General features: G+C 49.8%; 6 protein-coding genes across 6 annotated transcripts; 3 read left to right on the top strand and 3 right to left on the bottom strand.

Moving 5' to 3' along the window:
- Window positions 1–7: 7 nt before the first annotated feature.
- Window positions 8–1,269, bottom strand: FIBRA_08423 (uncharacterized protein; the record flags this gene model as incomplete). The annotated part of the gene is made up of 8 exons (XM_012330074.1): window positions 8–189; window positions 255–373; window positions 408–484; window positions 564–610; window positions 663–783; window positions 842–916; window positions 982–1,040; window positions 1,101–1,269. 8 exons carry the CDS (start codon window positions 1,267–1,269, stop codon window positions 8–10), a joined length of 849 nt encoding a protein of 282 aa, XP_012185464.1.
- A 2,573-nt stretch (window positions 1,270–3,842) lies between these two features.
- FIBRA_08422 (uncharacterized protein) lies at window positions 3,843–5,826 on the top strand (the record flags this gene model as incomplete). Its single annotated transcript, XM_012330073.1, has 3 exons — window positions 3,843–4,662; window positions 4,710–5,605; window positions 5,665–5,826. 3 exons carry the CDS (start codon window positions 3,843–3,845, stop codon window positions 5,824–5,826), a joined length of 1,878 nt encoding a protein of 625 aa, XP_012185463.1.
- Window positions 5,827–5,950: 124 nt separating this feature from the next.
- Window positions 5,951–7,543, bottom strand: FIBRA_08421 (uncharacterized protein; the record flags this gene model as incomplete). Its single annotated transcript, XM_012330072.1, has 10 exons — window positions 5,951–6,295; window positions 6,346–6,449; window positions 6,516–6,577; window positions 6,631–6,643; window positions 6,695–6,774; window positions 6,834–6,945; window positions 6,995–7,037; window positions 7,093–7,218; window positions 7,271–7,413; window positions 7,480–7,543. The coding sequence occupies 10 exons, from the start codon at window positions 7,541–7,543 to the stop codon at window positions 5,951–5,953; spliced, it is 1,092 nt and encodes a 363-aa protein (XP_012185462.1).
- A 715-nt stretch (window positions 7,544–8,258) lies between these two features.
- On the bottom strand, window positions 8,259–9,830 carry FIBRA_08420 (uncharacterized protein; the record flags this gene model as incomplete). Its single annotated transcript, XM_012330071.1, has 10 exons — window positions 8,259–8,600; window positions 8,667–8,770; window positions 8,820–8,881; window positions 8,937–8,949; window positions 9,000–9,079; window positions 9,130–9,241; window positions 9,292–9,334; window positions 9,386–9,511; window positions 9,565–9,707; window positions 9,767–9,830. The coding sequence occupies 10 exons, from the start codon at window positions 9,828–9,830 to the stop codon at window positions 8,259–8,261; spliced, it is 1,089 nt and encodes a 362-aa protein (XP_012185461.1).
- A 1,173-nt stretch (window positions 9,831–11,003) lies between these two features.
- FIBRA_08419 (uncharacterized protein) lies at window positions 11,004–13,176 on the top strand (the record flags this gene model as incomplete). Its single annotated transcript, XM_012330070.1, has 9 exons — window positions 11,004–11,267; window positions 11,617–11,672; window positions 11,726–11,945; window positions 11,997–12,031; window positions 12,085–12,136; window positions 12,183–12,641; window positions 12,698–12,783; window positions 12,836–12,905; window positions 12,958–13,176. The coding sequence occupies 9 exons, from the start codon at window positions 11,004–11,006 to the stop codon at window positions 13,174–13,176; spliced, it is 1,461 nt and encodes a 486-aa protein (XP_012185460.1).
- Window positions 13,177–13,549: 373 nt separating this feature from the next.
- Window positions 13,550–14,951, top strand: FIBRA_08418 (uncharacterized protein; the record flags this gene model as incomplete). The annotated part of the gene is made up of 4 exons (XM_012330069.1): window positions 13,550–13,775; window positions 13,836–14,394; window positions 14,464–14,526; window positions 14,579–14,951. The coding sequence occupies 4 exons, from the start codon at window positions 13,550–13,552 to the stop codon at window positions 14,949–14,951; spliced, it is 1,221 nt and encodes a 406-aa protein (XP_012185459.1).
- Between the last annotated feature and the right edge of the window lie 837 nt (window positions 14,952–15,788).

Genomic DNA, 15,788 nt, shown 5'->3' with positions numbered 1-15,788 from the left:
CTGTATTTTATGGGTGCGTCTTGCAGCCAGGTTCCGTATTCCACGGGAGGACCCTGAATTCCAGCGCGGTGAGAGATAGAAGAGGGTAAAAGGGATTACGGACAAGCTCGTAGCCATCTCCGGCAAAGTCGACGCACGTATACACCCTGTATCGCCCGGGACCAAATGACGCTTGAAAGTCCGCGCTCCCTGAAAGATAGCAGGACGATAAACAGGATGTCAGCGAGACGCTGACCGACTTTCGGTGTGCGTACCAATCACGCGAGAAGTGTTCGGGTCAAGGGTCATCGCGGGCCTAGTGCTACTGTATTGTCCGTCGTCCGTAACATCAAGCAGAATACGTGGATTCGCTGTGTCAGGAGGAAAGGTGTACCTGGCGGAAAGATCAGCCCACAAGTCTAAATGACCAAGGCGTGCGACGTGATACTTGCCGGTGCAGGGCGGTGCGACGCGTCGCGGTCAGTTCAACGCGTATTCCTGTAGACTGTGAGAGCGTTAGCAAGCATGGTCCGGCAAGTCAATCAAGAAGGCGTGGATATGAAATGGAAAGGAACGAGTCGTACCAAGTTTGACGCGAAATATCCTGGTTCGGCTGCGTCATCCGGCGAACCTACGCATACTCAGCATTCGGATGGGTGTATCAGATGCTACGGAGGAAATACCATCTGGGAGAATATTCCGGAGCACCTTTCTGGAGTCTACGGAAGTGGGGCAAGCGTTGAAAGTATCGCCGTCTGGGCAAGAGGCGAATGGCCACAGTTTAAAGTTCGACAATGAGACGCCCTGGTAGGTGTCGCGGTCACGTGGGCACATACACCAGCGCGTACATCAAGTCGCTCACCCCTCCAGTTCCCTGGTCATGTAGCTGGGAGAATCCGGTGGCATTGTAGATGGGATTCGCGTCGTATCCAGCTTGCTGTTGCAGTTGGTGCATAAGAGTCTCCATGATAAAGAAAGGGCGGTGGAGCCGAGTGGACGTACATTGCCTGGAGAATCAGTGTCCATCCCTGGTTTGGCCATTCCATGCGGGAGCGTTGCACCTGAAAGCAGCCGCGTGAGGATTTCTGAACGTTAACCACTCGTCCAGAAGACTGCCATACCGGGGAAGACGTGTCCACCGTTCGTGGTTCCAATGAACAAGTTGACAAGACTGGCGGGGTCAGTTATGAATGGCGGCGAAGTTGCCGCGACATATCGGATGAGAGACGCATATGGGCTCAGAGAGAGCACCAGGAGAGGAAGAGACAGTCGAGATGTGGGTGAGCGCATCTTGTTGCACGCCCTGCCGGACAACTATCCGCAAGAGTATATATCCTAGTATTGCCCTCGCCCAATGTCTTGGCATCGTGGATGCCGTCTGCGAGCTTCATCGGTCCACATGGATTATTCGACCCATGACCGCCCTCAATGGTGATGCGGCGACGATTTTGAACAGAAGCAAGGGAAGCAGCGAGAACGGGTGACACGTGAACCGCGCGCATTGCATGCGAGCGGACCGCGCTCGCTGCTCCTCCAGAATCCGGATGGAGTCCCAGCGAAAGGCGGCGAAAAACTTGCAGAGTCGTTCGCAGATACAGACATTCGCATGAACAGAGCTCGAGTCGCAGCTGTTCTTGATAGTGAGATGTCGCTGTGCCCGAGGAGCTCTGATGTTCATCAAAACGTGAACGACTTCGGGCTGTGCGCGTGATGCATGATGTGCGGGCCCAGGGTGTTCAGTTGTCATGCGACCGTATCATGTCGTGAACTGTACATTGCGAAGGGAGAGGGCTCGATCGAGCGCGCGGCCTCGGTGAACCCGCGCTTAAGTCAGACGCTGCAAATTAAGCGCTATTAGGGCTGATCTTATCTCCGTTTTGTTTTCCAAAACAAAAAATGGACACGGAAAATAACCTCATAGCTGAAATCAAGGAACTTTTAGAAGTAGATCCAAATCTTGTATGTTTTTTTAAACATCATGCTTTACAGGTTGTGCTAGGCTAAATTGAGCAGGAAAAAGAAATCTACTGTTTACAAAAAACAGCAGATGAGTGCAAGCTTCAAAGGTGGAAAAGGAGAGAGAAAAAGTGGGAAAGGAGAGGGCAAAGGTGGAAAAAGAGAGGGAAAAGGTGAAATGATGAGAAAAAAGGCAAGAGGCAAGTCAAATTCTGAATCAATCAATGAGAGAAGTACTAGATACAGCTGCTAACTGTGGTATGTTTTTAAACTTTTTTTAATTTATAGTGCATATATTGACTGTTTGAATGCTACTGGCAGTCAATATTGAAGAATTCAATGTATGTCTTTGAGTTGGAGACTAGAAAGTATTCAAATTCTAACAGAGTTTTCAGGCTTTGGTAAAGACAATGATGGTTGTATTGCCACCAAGTACATAATCAGAGGTAAGTTCTCCCACATTAGTGTAAAACTCAAACTTATTTGAGATCAGATTGGGAGGACACAATGTCTTTTTTAAAAAAAAATTAATACTCCAGGTTTATACTCCATACTGTAAGGTACATGCAGAGTGTCTAACCAACGATGCGGGTCCCGATCGTAATGGTGAGGTACATCGCACAACTCTATCAGGCATGCGGTTAAGGTCCTAAGAAAAGAGGTGGACTACCGCTTGGCAGGTGAGTTCGCCATCGCGCAGCTACATCGGAAGAGCATCTGTCGGCGTCGTACTCGCTGACGAACAACCTCCAACTCGGGCTGTCCGCATTCAATTTAAGGGGATCATCCCCCCGTCCGGCGCACCAGTCCCAATAGATGTCGATAACAGCCTACTGTGTGGGCGTATGGGATTGCGTTGGCGACAGAATACCCATCGCCCTCCTCTCGATCGCTAACCGCTTGGGCGAGTAATTCGGCCCACTCGAACGTCGCGACCTGTGGATTAAGTCGGAGGAACATCACCACGTCGTCCTCCGACCACCCAGCCTGCCGTCGCACCCGCGCCTGGCGCATTGAGTCCGGCGTGTAGGCCTGAACCCGAGCAACCTTGTAGCGAAATCACAAGGGACACTCGTACAGGAAGTGCTCCCTTGTCTCTGGGTCACCAGAGCGCGGGCAGTTGACAGGCAGAGAATCTTGTATTCCGCTCGGTCCGCCCCATGAGGGAAATGGTTAGACTAAACCCTCGAGGATATCTCTGACTGATTAGGAGATGCATCGGTGTCTCTACAATGCTCTGTTCAAGATTGATTGTCCGAACGCACAGTATTGTGCACACATAGTATTCCTCTTCTTTAGGCCCCCATGCGCACAGCAGAGGCAGACGAGATGAGGCCTACTGCCCGCAAGACGTATCGTGTGCGGACGCGGGCCAGCGATGATGGGTCAGTGGAGACTCTGTCGCAGCCTGCAGACGAAAGTCGAGTCATGAGTGCCCTGCAACGAACTCCGGCCCATTTGCTGCAAGGTCTGATGCTAGCAGGACTCACCAACGCTCTCCCGAGGAGCATCTTTCGCTACTTCGATCCGACTCCTTCCAATCACGATGTTCTTGAAGCGGGATGAACCACGAGCTAAGTTGTCTCGTGGACAGACTGAGGAATAGGCGCACTAGGAATGTCGGAAACAGGAGCAATGGGAGTACACGGTCTGCCTCTGAATCAATAGATTAAAACATATCATATGTTTCTGCGACATGGCGGGAAAGCAAGCGGAAGGCAATGATGCTGTAGTCGGAATTCAGGGTGAGCCTGAAACGGACAGTAATGTTATGTAACAATACGTAACGGTGTGCACTATTGTACCTTATAATGTAACTAAACGCATTTGTATTTGTGGGGTCGATAGTACCTGTTAACCATGGTGCATGCCGCGCCACCGCGGTGACGACCTCACCAACAGCCGCCATGATGAGTGCAGACACCGTCGACGTCGAGCGCCGCATAGACAAAGGCAAAGCACGGGCTGAGCCAACTGAGGCTAGTCCACTACTCAGCTCAACAAGCAGGTCGTATATAGGCTCCCAAGTCGACCCTGAGCCCCCTCACTCTCGCCGGCTCTATTCAAGGCTGGTCTCTGTATTTCTTATCTCGCTTTCGACTTGCACACTTGCTTTTGCTCTCATTGTTCTGATTGTCTATTCCTATCGTTCTCGTGCTGCAAGTGCATCCCCGGAGGATATTATACAGCATGCGCTGGTCTTGAGAGGCCCCGACCGGGTGAATGTGATTAACTCAACCGGTGACGGAGGAGTATGGCTCATGGTGCATGGAAGGATAGGACTGGATGCTGGAACTGTGGCTGGAGTGAAGTCAGAAGAAGAAGACAATATCGTTCAAGGTGTCTGGAAATCACTCGGTCGGTGGGGGATTCGACAGCTCGACCGAGTATCCCTAAAGCTCACGACGATTGAGGTCACTCCTGAAAGTGACCCTTCCCAACCACTTGCGACCGTCTCCATTCCTCCTCTCGAGATTCCATTGACTGCTGACCCGCCGCCAGACCTCTCATGGCTTACGGCGATCGCAGTCCCTGTTCTCATACGCCCGACAAAAGACATGGCCGTGTTGCTTAAATTTGCGCGTGACAGCTGGAGGGAAGGAAGCATTCAAGTCCGAACGACAGTTGGTGAGGCGGCCGTGCTGGGAGGCGGATTGGACCGGGACAGCTGGCGGCATTACCTGAAGCTGATACATACTGACATTAGTACCCGGGTGCACATAATTAGTGTGTTGTTTCATTTCTTTTCCTGCTCTTGAACTGATATCCTGTAGTTCCGCGGCTCCCAGGTTTCCCACCTCCTGGACATAACAGTCCGCTTCCTATATTTTCCGAGTTCATCACGCTTCAGTCATTTTTAATTACATCTGAGCATGACACGCTTTCAATTCGTGCCAATGTGACCGTTGTAGATCCTGTTCCGACCACGCTCGAGTTCAGTGCGCCTTCAACACCGTTCACAGTTTCATTGCCGGTGGCCAATACCTCGGATACCATCCCTATTGCTGGAGTTCAGACAGACCCATTCCATCTCACATATCCAAACATTTCGTTGTTTGTTAATGGCAGTGTCCTCTCTTTGCCGCGAAATTCCTCCGCGACAGTATCCAAGTTTCTTAGCAACTATGTCTCCGCACGCGACTCGGACGTATTACTCTCGACGCCATTCTTACCTGGCCTATCGGTCAGCGCAAAGTTTCCCGCGCCGCGCCCGAAACCGCAAATTCTGCGCGACGTGACAATCAAAGACATGAGGATCAAGCCCGTCGGTGCGGGTATGGTTGCGAGTGGGACGATACTTGCGCGTGTCGTTCTCCCGCGGGGAATTGAGGTTAACGTGGACGTCCTGCGCGTCTTACCTGATGTTATTGTATACGATGGACCGGTCCCCGCTGAAAATGAACCACAGGCTGTGCCTGTTTCACATTCCCGTGCCGTCGATGGTCTTGATGATGGCGAGGATGTGCCCCCGGCACCGCCCTTGCCGGATCCACTGCCTGCACGAGCGTTCGCGCATATTCGTCCAGAAGATTGGCTTCTTGCGGAAAGTAAGCCTGCGGAGAGTGAGGGTGGTGATGGTTCGGCCGTGGAAGTATGGGCGAATATTGAAGATGTGCCGCTAGACGTGCTCCCCGGGCGGGAACGCGAGTTCAGTAATTTTGTGACGAAGGTATACTTACGAATCCTTCTCTGGTCGATTGTCTCATGAGTTACCAATTTCAATTTCAGGTGATTTTCGGCACCCAGGGTGCACTGGCGGGCGTTGAAGGGGTTGCTGCGGTCGCTGTACACGTACAGGGCCTCCCATTCGAAAATGGCCGGAATGGTGAGATGGAGTTGACGGGACTTCCCTTCCAGGGCAGTGTACGGGTCGGAAAGAAGTCGATGTGAGAACTTTCGGGAATTGGATGGATTCGCATGAATGACAGCCTACGTGTACCGATATCTGTAATCATAGTTGTACATTTACAATCACTAACTAGGCATTGGACTTGATGTTTGTCTATTTGCCATTCTAGTTGTAATGTTTTACGACGACGCCACTGATAATCTCCTCTTCGATGCGGCCGTTCTCCTTCTTCTCTAGTTTCGTCACGCCGTATGCACTAGTCCTTTTATTCCTCCATTCCAGCATTGTGGGTGCGTCGACATCGTCACAAAGGCGCGTGATGCCGTGCTTTTGAAGGACCGGGCTCTCCGCGAATGGGACAAGCTTTACGTCGTCGTTGCATTTCACGAAGTAGAACAGACCGACACGGGCATGTCCACGCTGATCCGCCGGCGGCTGCACAACACGATGGATGGTGGCCTTGTAATAACCACCAGACAAGAATTCCATGACATCTCCAGCATTAATGACCTACCTATCGTTAAGCGCAGTCTTGATTCTAGAAAAATGTGAAAACACACCAGTGCGTTATCGATGTGTCTGATCCATCGCCACTTCCCATCAGGCGAGAGAATTTGCAGGGCCGAGATCGGTTGACTCCAGAGAATGGATACGCTTCCAATGTCTGTTACAAATGGGGTGCAGGTCGACACTCGCACTACGGATCTCTGATCATTGAGGATACACTCACCAGTATGACCTTTGAGCCAGACGTTGTCTGCCTTGTCTTCTTCGTCTTGTGCTCGAGGGAAGCTGTAAGTGATCAGCACCCGCACAAACTCCATGAGCTATTCCATACTCACTACTTCATGAATCGTACTAGTGACAGTTCATTAGTGGCACACCTGAGCTCTGATCAATGCTGCTCACTGGACGTTTCATTGTTGTCGTCAAAACCATGTATCTTTACGAAAGTCTCCTCGGGCAGTCCGAGTCCAAGAGCCAAAAGTCTGCCGTCGGCCTTGTTGGTCTCTAGGACGAATACGAGGGTTTGAAATTTATGACGCACCTAAGAATTGGATAGAGAACCTGATAGTGGCAGAATTTGACGAAAGAGTCGATCTCGGGGAGAAGAGGCCTCATAGCCCTCGGATGCTGTTCCTTCATAACGTCCCGATCCACTGACGTACATCTTGAGGACGATCGCACGTATTATGGACAAGCACCTACTATTGTACTGCTCTATCTCGTCATATATCCCGCCATTCACATGCTAGGATGGATTATCAGTAGTAAGTTGGATGGGCAAAAACGAAAACCCCACGAACCCATTGTCTACGGTTCTTATATCCGAGATATCTACCTATGTCCTCGAAGCTAGTCGTATAGGCTTTCATTTCATCCTCGGGGACCAGCGAGAATGGCACATCGGCGACATCAAACATGCGATCATTCTAGATCAATGTTCAGCATGTATCCAACCAAAGGCAATCATGGAAGAATAACCTGAGCTTGCGACAAACCATGGTTTATTATATAGAAAAACCCGACATTAGACATAGCATCGGCAACTTGTGCGGCGAGTTCCATTCTTCCTTCAGCAGTTTCCCCCCTGGATAGGTCAACAACGGCCAGATCGGCATATTCTACTAAAGAACGAAAACGTTAGCTTAAACACCTTGCCAACACGAATTTCTGAGGGCTGGACTACTGACAGGGCTCATTGGTGAGCGGTATCCTTTCACGATGGGGGATAGAGGGAAGCACAGTGCTAGGCATGCTAACCTGAGGATCGCTTGAAGGTGAGCTGAGGAAAGATCGGAGTTCGAGGATGGGTGGAGGCTCTGGCGAGACAAGGTCTTTAAAGGCTTGTGCCTATGAGGCGGGCATGCGGAGTTGCCTAGATTCCGGAATAGAACACCGCGGAGACAGATAGCTTGAAGTGACACCTGCAGAAGACCATCTCGAGAGTAATATGACAGACTAACTGAGCTGATTTAGGCGCTTTTCATATCCCACATGGGCTTGAATTTGCCGCTGCAAGAAAATGGACTGGTCAGCAGTTTAAGGTAAAGAATCACATAACGTACCATGTATTCAAAACACCCCACCCCATGCGCGCTCAACATTGGCATATCGACCACTTTTGGCACGGCATAGGGAAAGGATCACCTTGAGCATCACGTATAGCTTCAACGCGATCGAGATTCACAGTCACGTTACCGCGAGTCTATCGCGCGAACTAGGGAAGTTCTAGTGAGGACGTTATAACGAGGGGCTGCAGGTCCGGCAGCAATTATAGATAGAATGCCTGTCAAGATCCAGGCGCGGGGGCGACGTTCTGAGGGAAAAGGCAACGTTCGGAGTTGTTCATGTGGTCTGTCTTATCGTAGGAAACACCTGCTCAGGATTTCCGCCGACGAAACGATGTAATTGCCGCGGTGAATACCTGTATTGATTACAGGTGCCGAAGGTGATTTTCCCATACACGAACCTAATTGTAATGCTTCACTACGACTCCGTTGATGACTTCTTCTTCCACTCCGTTCTCTTTCTTTTGCAGCTCGGTCTGCCCATAGGCGCTCGTCCTACCTTTCCGCCAGACTTCCATGGTTGGAGCGTCTGCATCATCACAACGGCGAATTATTCCATGCTTCTGTAACACTGGGCTCTCTGCATGAGGGACGAGCTTTATGTCATCGTCGGTCATTGCAAAGTAGAAGACGCCTAGGCGAGTGAAACCACGCTGATCTGGAGGAGGCTGCACGACGCGGTGGATAGTGGCCTTGTAGAATCCTCCAGAGAGAAATTCCATGGCGTCTCCAGAGTTCACCACCTTCGATGAGAAAAATGAAGGCGTCAAGGTTCAGAGATAGATGAACGATAAGGCTACAATACGTACAAGAGCATTATCGATGTGTCGGATCCAACGCCACTGGCCGTCCGGGGAGAGAATTTGAAGCGCAGCAACAGGCTGACTCCATAAAATTGTGACAGTTCCAAAATCTACCACAATTAATTAGCCACCGTTGGCGAGTCAGCGAGAAGTCCATACCAGTATGTCCTTTCAACCAAATGTTCTTCGTTTTCGTCTCTTCATCTTCTGACCGGGGATAACTACGAGGGTTCAGAATCCTTGAGACAATACTTAAGGAAACCATTCACATACTACTTCATGAATCGTACTGGTCTTCATGTCAGCTTTTTATATCGGTATCGAGGGCACGCATCGCACCGTAACTTTCACCAGCTGCAGAGTAGTTGTGTTGATCGACGAATGTATCTTCCGGAAGCTCGAGTCCCAAAGCAAAAAGGCTACAGGAATAGTGTCAGACGCACGCTATCAGTAGATGCGATGAGCGAACCGGAGAAGTGTGTGTAAGATCTCCGTATGGTTGAACTTCGCAAAGGCCGCAATCTCAGGGAGGAGAGGACGTAGAGATTCTGGATGCTGTTTCCTTGTAACATCGCGATTTACTGAAGAGAGTGTAAGTAAACGGACGCTATATGAACACGAGCTGACTTACTGTTATAGTGTTCAAGTTGGTCATGAACTCCTGCGTCAATGTGCTACAGACATACCCTAAGCATTGGAGCACTCCCGACAATGGGCTGGCGTACCCAATATTGCCGCAATTTGTAACCCTGATAGGATCCCGTCGCCTTAATGTTTCCTGCATATGTTTGCTTCTCTTCGTTCGAGACGAGACTGAACGGAACGTCGGCAATGTCAAAGATGCGGTCGGTCTATACAGCGATTAATTGGACTGGATCGCGAGAGCAAATACGTACCATCGTACCTGAGATTGTGAATAACCGTGATTGACGACATAAAAAAAACCTTGTGTTGTCAATGCTTCCCGTAACTGAAGAGCCAATTTGGCGCGGCCTTCGGCTGTGTGCGCCTCGGCGATATCAATGATAACGAGATCCGCATAATCCACTCCAGGAAAAATAAGGTCAGATCAAAGTTCGAATTTTTGTATGAGATATAGTGCTTACAAGGCTCATTGGTTGGCACGGCAGGAATATAATGAGGAATGGACGGTGTAGTTGTGCCAGGCATTGTCAAACTATAGCGTTTAGAGAGTCGACGGTCCGAGTAAAGAGTACAAATCAAGCGGCGAGGGGAGTATGAATACAAGTGGAAGTTTCCCTAATATACTAACACGGCGAATCACATCAGATTCGCCGAATCTGTCGTAACGACTTGCAAGGCTCCGAGAAGATGGTCCGTGACTAAGATTGATGCAAAGTCAACTGACTGGTTAGATCAGAGCTCCAAAGAAGCAAGTTCGATGTTTATTAGAGGCAAGGATCAGGAGAGCCGTTCACGCTGCTGCCAAAGATAAAAGGCAAAAAACAAAACAAAATGTAATTAGAACTTCATCTGGCGCAGAACAAGACGGTGAATAGGTAGCAAAGTGGAGGCTCACTTACGTGCGAGGGTCATAGGTGCCGGAACTGGAAATCCAACATCCCAAGTACTCTGACGAGGGCCGTCCATCTAAGCGTCAAGTACTAAACGCGTAGGGTTTGGCCAAGCCACAAAAAATAGTAAATTCTCCTCATGTGTAAGGTTGACGGCAGGGGGACATGTCGACTACGAAAAATTATAGTGACCAGTGCCAAAAGTGATATGCTCAGACGTTTCAAGCCTCCAAGGCGAGTCGGAAAACAAGAGCAGCTGGCGGCAGTTCAGGCTAGAAGGCTAATTTTCAAAATCAGGCGGACAATGATCCGAGGGTCCATAGTGATTGAACTTGACAAGTTGATGTGTAGCCCAATGTCACAGTAGTGACTAGGGACGATCTACATGGGCGCCTACGTTATCGGAGAAGGGCGTTCAGCTGAATAAATAAACCTCCGACGAGTTAGTTCTAGATTCCATGTATCTCCTCATGTTGCTCTCGCATACTTACGTTGAAGCGACTCTCGTCCAAAAATCGCTCGGCGCGCGTATATAGGACGTTGAGATTTGTAAAGTGTGTTGAATCTGCGCCCCATACCACTATCGGACTCACAGGCGATAAAAACGCTGGACGACTCTTATCGCTCACGCGAGCTGCTGTTGGCGACTTCTGATCAGCCCCATGGTTCCGTATCGACTCCAGTGTCACGAGATATATTACAGGGTCGAGTGTTTGGAAGGGAACGGCCTTCAGACTAAGTACCAGCCTCATCTCCCGCTTGTGTTCTTTGGACGTGCTCCCGCTTGTACCTCCAGACGCTCTCGAAGATGAAAGACCGCGCAGACGGTGACGTCGAAAGTATTCAGAAGATACCCATCGCATCTCCCACACCGCCGGCAGAGTCTCCTCCGGATGTATCAGACAAACGGTTGAATGATTTGGGTTACAAGACCGAGTTCCGCCGGAACATGTCTCTCTTCGGGGTTCTTGGGATTTCGTTCTGTGCAATTGGAATCCTCACGGGCATGAGTAGTGCCTTTCAGACGGGTCTGTTCTCAGGCGGACCGTTAGGACTGTTTTGGGGATGGAATGTATGAGTTTCTATCTACTTTAAACCTGTATGCGCAGTCGTCCTGACGCTGGGTAGATATGCAGTCTGTTTATGCTGTTGATAGCGTGTTCGTTGGCGGAGATATGTAGTGCATAGTAAGTCATTTAGACGCTACTCTAACGCTGCATGCCAACAGTGCACTTCCAGTCCGACCATGGGAGGACTTTACTTCTGGGTCTGCAAGATGAAGCCCGATACACCCGTGTTAGGATGTAAGTTTCGAATAGTATATTACAAGCGCATTTCCTAAGCCCGATCTATTGCAACAGTCTGTGTTAGTCCAAGGTCTTTTTCTCCTCTTGTTCGGTCGCATATGACATGTCCGTCAGACAGGCTGGGTATACAGCATCGCTATGGTCTTCACCGGCACATCGGGGAACCTCAGGTAAATTTCACATACACATAACGGTATGGCCATATACTATCGACCACCTGCAGTGTTGCTCTGTACCTGGCTTCTCTCGCTGAGGTCGGACAAAACCGGGTTCTTACTCGAGTAGAGATTGCCGCGATCGCATGGGGTGTCAACATTGCATCAGGTGTGATCAACACTGTTGGAACGAGGGCGATCGGCGGTATGAGCGCATTTAATTTATGGTGGACCCTTGGTGGAACATTTGTGCTCGTTATTACGCTTCTCGTCAAAGCACCAGTGAGGGTGAGCGTAGATGGCTTTCTAGATTTGGCCAAACGTCTCAGTCGATTGTAGAATCCCGCAGACTTTGTGTTCACGGACTTCCAGAAGTGCGTCAGACTAGCAATGTCACTTACGATATAGCAACTGAATCTGGGGACAGCTTCACAGGATGGAGCAACAGAGGATTTGTAGTCCTTTTGGGATTTCTACAGGTATGTTGTCAATGGAACTCGCAACATATGCCCTGACATTTTTTAGGCGGTCTACACCCTCGAAGGCTGCGAGACCGCCGCACAAGTCGCAGAGGAAGCCCAGCGCGCTGAGCTGCTTGCGCCGCTAGCCGTTGTAGGGTCCATCGCGGGATCCTGGCTCATCGGCCTCGCATACATGCTGGCGCTGCTCTTCTCGGTGCAGAGCATCGCACGTGTACAGTCCACATCGTACGCGCTGCCCATCACACAGTTGTACTACGATGCGGTTGGCCCCCGCCTAACACTCATGTGCCTCACGGTTGTTGCACTCGCGCAATTCATGGCGTCAGTGACTGCTTTCACAGCCAGCTCGCGATTGTTCTATGCGCTGAGCAGGGATAATGCATTCCCGATGAAGACGTGGTTCATGACGTTGAATCGCTATCAAGCCCCATATTGGGGAGTTTGGGTGTCTGTACTCGTGGGATGCATTATCTCATGCGCTTATATTGGCTCTGCAATTGCTGTACGTTGTCCCCTGTATGATTCTTTAAAAAATGTGTTCTTACGTCGTGCGGGCAGTTCAATGCGATATTGTCATCTGCTGCCATCGCTGTAATGCTGAGCTATCTGCAGCCTATTCTTATAAGAGTATTCTGGCCATCCACGTATGGTTTCCTTTGCACTTTGACGTTCACATCTCACGACCTTGTTTGTTAGGAGTTTGCCTGAGCGCGGTCCGTTCAATCTTGGGAGGTGGTCATGGGTAATCAATCTTGCTAGTTTCATGGTAAGTCACTCGATCAACCATATTGACCCACTGGCTAGATTACAATCGGCAGTTTGCAGTGTTCATCTGTGTCCTCTTCATCTTGCCCACCGCATACCCGGTCAACACTCTAGACATGAACTATGCTATCGTTGCCATTGGTGCCATCATATTGATAGTTGCACTGTGTTGGTTTGTGTGGGGAAACTCACACTTTGTAGGCCCAGTTAAGACGATCTTAGTCAACGAAACTGGCGGTGAAAATGAGAAAGTATTTTCCGAGGTTGATTAAGTGGGTATCAGTAGCAGCCCATGCGTATAACATGCATGTGCTTACTGTCTGCATAGGATATTTTTGGAAAATATAAAGGAAACCATGCCTTGCGACGTGCTGATACGATGACTTCATGGATAAACATACCGTTCATGAAATTCTCAAGCCTGCTTCTAGACTACGATGCTCAGCGCTATAAGATAGATGCATACGATTTTCTGTTGTATCGTTGTAACTTACCTCGCTACTTTATAAAATAATTATGTGGAGCACCTGATACGAATCTGTGCACTAGGCGCACGTTCCGCATCCCGACGTCACTTCCAAGTCTAAACGACGTCCAAGGCTAACTTCACAGAAATGCGACTCCAACCCTCTCTGCTACTACTCGATGAGTTTCAGAACTCTCCTCATCCGTTGCCGCTATCGAACAGGCACAAGAATCCTCACCGTTAGGCCAACACGCTGGGTCACAACCGCGCAAGAGATTGAGAATGCCAACGTTAGCCATTCTCGTTTTTTAGCTGAAGCACCTAGCACGGCGAAGTGGAAAAATAATAGTGCGGAGGGTATAGGAAATACAGCGGAGGATCTCGACTCGTTGACCGAGGGCAAAGGTAAGCTAGCTTTACCAGATCTTTGAGTTACCTCAGTTTCCCCATGGTCCGCTTTTACAGGAAAATTATCGCCAACTTCCTCACATTTGTTCAAGCTGATTTTACCCCTCGGTCATGTTCATGCACGGCGGCAAGGGGTGAATGGCAAGCCCCCACCACCAACAATCTTCCTCCTCCATCCTTCCCAGCCGCTCTCGCACATCTCTCGCCTGATTCTGGCGTCTCTCGCCCCCGCTACACCGACGATTTCTTTCCGTGGTATAACACCACGAGGACACAATTTCCAGTGGGCAGACTCAACCGACGTCGGTGGCTTCATTCGCGACGCAGCTCGCGCGACCGAGTTTTCCATCTGCATCGGCGGCGACGGCGCCAAGGCGGACGATGAAAAGCTACAAACTACCATTCATGTCGAGGTTCCAACGTTCGCAGATCGCACGCGTTACCTGCGGAGGAGACTGAAAGCGATTGAAAAAGAGCTGCGCGGGATGGAGGATCTGAAGCGGTCGTGTGATGTCGAGGCCCACCGTGGGGCTCGCAGGATGGCCATAGGAGGATTGGGCGGGCTGGTGCTCTATTGGGGCGCAGTTGCTCGGCTCACCTTTTGGGATCTTGGCTGGTGCGTATGCACCCTTCAAATTATGCTCCAATCGAATGCCCGCTAATGTGAATATTTTTCCATGGACAGGGATATCATGGAGCCTGTGACCTATCTATCTGGGCTGTCTATGGTAATTATCGGCTACCTATGGTCAGTCATGGGATGCGCTTGACCGAGAGAAAATTACTGACCCATTTTGTAGGTTCCTTTATCAGGGACGAGAGGTTTCCTACTCATCCGTGCTGCAGCGCAGTGTTTCTGCACGCCGCGATGCACTGTATAAATCTCGCGGGCTTGATATCGACCAGTGGTTGGATCTTGTGAGTGAAGCGCGGGCTGTCCGCAAGGAAATTGGCACGATTGCGGAGGACTACGATGAACGACTCTGGCACGAACAGCAACAAGAGCGCAAGCAACAAGAGCATGGCCGTGGCCACGATCGCACAGAGCAAGCGGAGAGGGTGGAGGCCAGGCTCGCGAAGGAGCCCAACGATAGGCCTTCTGTGGCGAGATCTACTGAGGATTCGGACTTGGAAACAGAACACACTGGGAGGGAGAGAAAAACCTCTGAGTAAGTTTCGTAGCCAGTTATAGTTACCTGGTTATCGCTAGAGTTACATAGAGACAGACTCAACTAGCCACGCACATACGGACGTGATGATATCATTATACATGGACTTCATCATTATATTTGATATTGTTGGGAAACAACATGGATATGCCACAAAGGACAAGCCTGGCAATGGGCCATGCAAACCACAGCCAATGATGGCCAGGATCACCTAGCATCCCACATGGACAACAGTACTGGCTGCTGGCCTGAACCTTGGGCCCTTAGACACATGTATATATACTATGATGTAGCTACAGACTATCTATCGCCTCTCTTCTGCCTCACTCACTGCTGTACCTAGTGTTCCAACAGGTTATGAGCCCTGCTCACAAGCTCTAAATGAGATAAAACATGCAAATGCATTATGACCAACATCTCATGATACTGAATTGACCCTCTCTCAGGCACTGAGAATTGGGGTGTTAAGGGACCTTGATGACTGAGGATCAGGAGTTCAACTGTTGACTGTTACTGGACTTATACACACTAATGTCCTACACTGGAACTAGACTTGTAAACTGAGCCACTATAACTGATAGTGGTTTGAGAGTAAACTGGTTGAAGCAGAGCTTCAGACTGAGACTGAGACTTGAATAGACAACTAAGTCTATTACTGAGAACTGTCCCTATGAAGTGTACATAGGGAACAAGAGGACAAAACTGAAGTACAGTAGCACAAGCAGTGCTACTTAAATAGAGCAGGACAAATAGAGTTCAATAAGTATGAAACACTGAGTTGGATCAGTGATGTTGTCAAGGTATCGCCCTTGACCCTACTCTAAACCCTAATCCCAGTACT

Source organism: Fibroporia radiculosa (genome assembly GCF_000313525.1).
Source record: "Fibroporia radiculosa TFFH 294 genomic supercontigs, scaffold238, whole genome shotgun sequence".
NCBI lineage: Eukaryota > Fungi > Basidiomycota > Agaricomycetes > Polyporales > Fibroporiaceae > Fibroporia > Fibroporia radiculosa.
Note: the sequence above shows the minus strand (reverse complement) of the source record. Positions and strands in the feature narration are given on the sequence as shown.